The sequence below is a fragment of the Cajanus cajan genome, chromosome 7, assembly GCF_000230855.2.
Source record: "Cajanus cajan strain Asha chromosome 7, NIPB_CcT2T_4, whole genome shotgun sequence".
Taxonomy (NCBI): domain Eukaryota; kingdom Viridiplantae; phylum Streptophyta; class Magnoliopsida; order Fabales; family Fabaceae; genus Cajanus; species Cajanus cajan.
In genome coordinates this window covers 10,645,563-10,651,562 of record NC_138523.1, presented here as the reverse complement: position 1 = coordinate 10,651,562, position 6,000 = coordinate 10,645,563, and the positions used below count along the sequence as shown (strand labels likewise).

The following is a 6,000-nucleotide window of genomic DNA, read 5'->3' as shown; positions in this document are numbered from 1 at the left end:
TTGATGTGAGAGAAATTCTTGTTTAGTGAACTTCTACTAATCCTTAATTCGATAATTAAAGATTTAGATTAAATTGAATATTATTAAATTTTGGTTAACCACTAAATAAATGGTGGTGCTTGATGGTAATGGCTTATGTAGAGATGCTATCCTCATCCTTTATTATCCTTTTTATGAATAAAAAAATTATAATAAGGAGAAAATAACCTAGCATGTATGAAATATGAAATCGATCTTTATATATTAAACACGAATATATATTTTGCATAAGAGTATTTTAAGAATTTTTCTTCAATAAATATTTTTTTAACTTTAGTTTTATTTATCATAATTATTTATGAACTAAATTTTAAAATTTTAAAATAAGTTAGCAATATATAAAAATAATATTATATTTTATAATATAAATATTATTTATTATAAATCTAAAATATAATTTATAAATTTTAAATATCTATTATATAAATTTAAAATATATAATTAAATATAATATTTATTTGTATATAATTTATTATAAATTTTAATTATATATAACAAATATTTAATCAATGAATTATGTGAGACCGGACGGACTTTCTTCCTTTCCCCAACTCTCTTTCTCTCTAAACTCTCATTCCTCACTCTTCTCTTCCATCAATTGCTGATTTCTTGTGGTGATCTAGGTGCTGACTAGAGCTGATTGAGTGTGCCGGACGGATTTCCTTTCTTTCCCATTGAGCTTCTTCTCCGCTCGTTCAAGCTTCTTCTCCTTTCTTCTTCCCGGAGCTCGGAATCTTTGCACCGAGGTAAGGGAAGTTAGGATTCATGTTGGTTGTGTGAAAATGAGTTTAGAACTCATGGATGGTTTGATGATTTGATGATTTGGCTGAGATTGAAGAAAACTCATTTTTCGGGAATTGGGTGAAATTTGGGCATTTTTTATTGTTTGTGGTTACATGTGTAAAAAGATGGTATTTTTGAGCTGTTTGATGAAAATGTGGCATTTTGGCTGGTTTGCATGTGCTGAAAATATGGATTTTTGCAGGTTTTGGGCAAGATTTTTGAACTTGGTAAGTTGCTGCTGAGTACCACGTCGGGCGCGTGACCACCAGAGGGCTCCATTTGGGCAAGCCCGCCGGGCGCAAGGGTGTGTGCGCTGGGTGAGCTTGAGAATGTGAGCCTCTAGATAGCCCACGTCGGGCGTCGCTTGGATCGCGTCGGGCGCGATATCAGTGTGTAACATGTTTTTGGGATTTCTAGTGTCGTGCCGGGCGCGACTATGTCTTGCCGGGCGTGGGGACTCCTTGGGAGTCCCTACCAAGGGGGCGCCGGGCGCAATTGGCATTGCACCGGGCGTGAGACCTTGGGGAGGTATATGCCTTCCTTGCACCGAGCGCGGGTTTGGGCATGCTGGGCGCGTGAGACTCCTCAGAGTCTTTGCCTGGGTTTGCGCTGGGCGCAATTGGTTTTGCGTCAGGCGCGTTTGAGCCTTGGGCTCTCTAGTTGGTCTACGCTGGGCGCGAGTATTCTTGCGCCGGGCGCGCTGGTACCTGGTGCTCCCTGGTTGTGCCACACCAGGCGTGACCATGAGTGCGCCAGGCGCGGATGTGATGTTTTATTATATGACGTTTATGCTGATTAATGTTGTTAATGTCGTATGATGAAAAGTTGAGCTGTGTTGTGTTTTGTTTATGCTGAATTATAATGTATAAGTTGTGCTGTATAATATTGAGCTATGCTGAATGTTGTCATTGCTGATTTGTTGTGTTGTGTTGCATGCTGATATAAACTGTTGTAGGCCATAAGGCTGAGCTGTTCTAGGTCGTAAGGCTGAGCTGGTGTAGGAGATCTCCAAGCTGATATGCATGACGACGCATTATGTGTGTATTACTATTTATGCTGTCTGATGTGAGTTGTATATGTGATGAGTTGTATGCTGATGATGTGTTGATAGTTGTAGCTGTTTACCATTCATGTATTCTTATATATGTATGCTAATTCTTTTCACTAGCTTACCCTTTGTTGTCTCCATGTGGTTTGGACTGCAATGATCATACTATGTATGAGAGCAGAACAGGGATAGACTGGTCCTAAGGCAGGTCTGCAGCTGGCAGATGAAGTGGATGTTTGATGTTTTGTTGTTTTGGCCACTAGTTTGGCTACCTTTGGATGTATTTTGTATACTCTGATTTTAAGCCCCAGGCTAGACCTTGTGTATATATATTAGTTGCTTATATATATACTTGTCCCTTTCTGTGTGGTGCGGTAATGTTGTTAGTTGTGTGTGACAGCCAGGCGGGTCGTTACACTTTGGTGGTTTCAGAGTAGTTCGAGTCTAGTAGACACTCTGTGGGGGTGGTTCCTTTAGGCTTTTGTTGTGCTGAGCTCTGTGTTGTGTTGCTTTGCTGTGCTGATTTCTTTGTTGCTTGTTGTGCTGATGATTGTTGTTTGGTTTAGTTATTGTGTACTGGCTGTTACTTTTATAGACAATGACTAGAACTAACGAGCAGATAGCCCGTGCCATGGAGATGATGGTTATTGCTATGCAGTAGCAAAATTCTTATTTTGCTAGGATGGATGTTGATCGAGCTGCAGCTGGTGCAGCAAGACTAGTGGGGTCATAGGAGAGCCAGGATCTAGCTGAGTTCCGGAAATTCCATCCTTCATAGTTCAAGGGAGATGCAGACCCAGAGGTAGCTGACCATTGGATCTGTGAGATGGAGAAGATCTTTGCTGTGTTGGGATGTTCTCAGGAGAGGAGGCTGGCATATGTTGTATACATGCTGGTTGGGGAGGCCGAGCATTGGTGGAGAGGTACCCATCACATGCTGACTGCTAGAGGAGTTGCTGTTGATTGGGAGTGCTTCAGGAGGGTGTTCCTGGAGAAGTACTTCCTGGAGAGCGTGAGGCACGCCAAGGAGGCCGAGTTCATGCAGTTGTACTAGGGAGGGATGACAGTATCTGAGTATGCGATGAGATTCGAGCACCTAGCTCGTTTCTACTCGCAAGCTATATCTGAGGCCTGGAAATGCAAGAAGTTTGCTGAGGGTCTAAAGCAAGAGCTGAAGAGGGTGGTGGTGTCTGTGGCCATCATTGAGTTTCTGGCCTTGGTGGAGAAGGCGAAAGTTTTTGAGCGGTTGAAAGGTGGCAACCGTGTGACTAAGACTGTTGAGGGACTAGTTGGGTCCAAGAGAGGAGGAAATCAGAGGAAGCCATATGATAGGCCCCAACCACAGCAACGAGGTCCTGTCATAAGGCAACCTGCTGATGCTGCTAAAGGAGGGAGACAAGGTGGAGGTGCCACTCTTAGATACTACAGGTGTGTTGGGCCCCATTTTGTTAGGGATTATCCACACACGGAGAGCCGGTATTTCAGGTTCCATCAGATAGGTCATGAGTCGACCAACTGTCCTGCCAGAAATAGACCGAAGAAGGGTGCTCAGAGGGGTGATGCTCAGAGGGGTGATAGACTTACTACTGCTGGCAGAGTATTCGCTTTGACTAGAGTTGAGGCTTCGACTTCTTCTGATCTTGTGAAGGGGAAGAGTAAAGCTGCTGGTAAGGATGTGATGATTTTGTTTGACTCTGGAGCTTCTCATTCATTTATTTCTTATGCTTGTGCTGCTATGCTGGGTGTGCTGGTGTGTGACTTGGGGTTGAGACTGCTAGTGTCGACGCCCGCTTCTGCTTCGATAGTTACTTTTGAGCTGTGTGCTGGTTGTCCTATTGTTGTGAATGAGAAGAGGTACAAGGTGAACTTGATTTGTTTGCCTTTGGTGGATATTGACATAATCTTAGGGATGGATTGGTTGTCTGTCAATCGCATCCTTATACATTGTGTCAATAGGAGGCTGATATTTCCTCAGGTGGAGGATGAGCTGTTGATTTCAGCTGTTCAAGCTGAATCATTGTTGAGAGATGGGCAGAGTGCTATCTTCTGCTTGCTGCTATGAGTGTGGAGACTGAGAGGGTCATTCCTGAGATTGATGTGGTGTGGGATTTTGCTGAGGTGTTTGATGGAGGACCATCCATGGAGCTTCATGTGAGACCCATCACTAAGCCAATGGCTAGGAGAGTGGAAAAGGATAAGGAAGTCAAAACCTTAGAAGACATGCTTCTCAAGATTAAAATACACTAATCACTCTCCTAAGCTTTGATAGCCTAGAATTTATCTTTATACCTATTTTTCCCTTGTCTTTGATTTTCCATTTTTACCCTTGTATTTTGGGGTATCATAGACATAGGATCTATTTTGCTTGTATTTCCAATTTTACCCTTGTATTTTGGGGTATTTTAGTCATAGGATTTATTTTCTTTTATATTTCTCATTTTATCCTTGTATTATGGGGTGCTTTAGATCATAGGTTTTTATTTTTGGGCTAAGGTATTTGATTAGGGTGGGAACAAAACCTAGACATATTTTTTGTTGCTCTTGGACCTATTTTTTTGTGTTAGAAAGGCTTAGGCCCGAGTGGAGGGCAAAGGTTGCATGGTCTTATCATGCACCTAGATGTAGCCTAACTAATCCTAAAGATTCCATCCTTGGCCACCAAGTTGCATCTAGGGTTTATTTGCATTTCATTTGGTGCGCATTTGGCTTGTGAATTTCTTCCATGCACTCTCCAAATGCAACCCTAGATGTCTCACACTCTTATAAATATCCTAGGCTATGCATCATGTAAATACTTTGGATTATATGAATTTGAGTGAGCATTTTTGCCTCAAATCCTCTCCTTAGTGTCGCCACCGGCCCGAAACGGGCTTTCGGCATTCGCGAAGGATGGTTGGACTCGTTTATTTGTTTGAAAAATGTGGATTGCTAGGATGACTTATTCTCAAACTGAGACCTCGTCAAACGAGCAATTTTATTAAAAGGCTCACTAATCCATATTAATCCCAAGCGGGACCCTCCATGGATTAGTGGTTTTCATAAAGGAGGGTTCGTGGAGTCGCCACCAATGTTTTACTCAAAACATTGGAAAAAGGGATAAGGCAATTGATTTAAAAATCAACTTTGGCCACTACAACCAGAGTTGGGTAAGGGAGTCGGTTACGCGTGGGGAAGGTGTTAGCACCCCACAGCGCCCCTTTCGGGTTCCCTATGACAGATTATTTTTAACAGAACAGTATAAAATTACTAAATTACCCCTATTTATTCTAAGCAATTATAAATTGACTATCTACATGATGACAGTTTAAATATTCACACAGAAAGCAGTAAAAGGAAGGATTGAAGGGAAACCTCTTGAAGCGTGCTTTTTATGAAAATGAACTGGGAAGCGTTTTGGCGTTCCCTCGCTCTACAAGCCCGCTCCTCGCTCTCCTAGAACAAAATTTTAACTAAGGGAATCAAAGAGATTTCCCCTCGACTAGGTTCGGATCTCCAAGCTAAGTGCTCGGAATTCCAGAACTTCGTCGGATCGACTCCCAGAGAGATTTCTAGGGCAGAACACTGCTCAAAAACCCCAGAATACTCAAGGAGGGAGTCAAAACTGAGTGAAAAAGTGTGGTAGGACGTCCAAATGGCCTCCTATTTATAGGAATGGGCCTCAATACGGCCTACAGGGGCAATACGGCCGTATTGAAATTTTTGAACTTCAATACGGTCGTATTGAAGTTCAATACGGCCGTATTGAAGTTCAGAAATTTCAATACGGCCGTATTGAATTCAATACGGCTGTATTGAAGCTTCAATACGGCCGTATTGATTTCAGTACGGCCGTATCGAAGTTTCAGAAACTTCAATACGCCGTATTGAGTTCACTGTGGCCATATTGAAGCTTCAATACGGCCGTATTGGGGTTCAGTACGGCCGTATTGGGCTTTTTCCCTCCACTTCTTTATTTTGAGCTATTCTAAGACCTCTAGACCTACAGAGAACCCTCCTAGGGCCTTCGAGGAGTCCTTCTGGCTGATTATCCTTCAGTCTTCGAGAGTCTTCAAGCTTTATTTCCGACCCGGACAATTTTAGGGGTCTACAGCTGCCCCCCCTTTACTTAGTCAAACGGTCTTTTGGTGTAC

The 6,000-nt window shown here is 42.4% G+C and overlaps 1 protein-coding gene across 1 annotated transcript; it reads left to right on the top strand.

The window, feature by feature from the left end:
• Positions 1 to 2,930: 2,930 nt before the first annotated feature.
• LOC145949815 (uncharacterized) lies at positions 2,931 to 3,932 on the top strand. The gene is made up of 4 exons (XM_083060702.1): positions 2,931 to 3,163; positions 3,236 to 3,467; positions 3,543 to 3,724; positions 3,827 to 3,932. The coding sequence occupies exons 1-4, from the start codon at positions 2,931 to 2,933 to the stop codon at positions 3,930 to 3,932; spliced, it is 753 nt and encodes a 250-aa protein (XP_082916828.1).
• Positions 3,933 to 6,000: the final 2,068 nt, after the last annotated feature.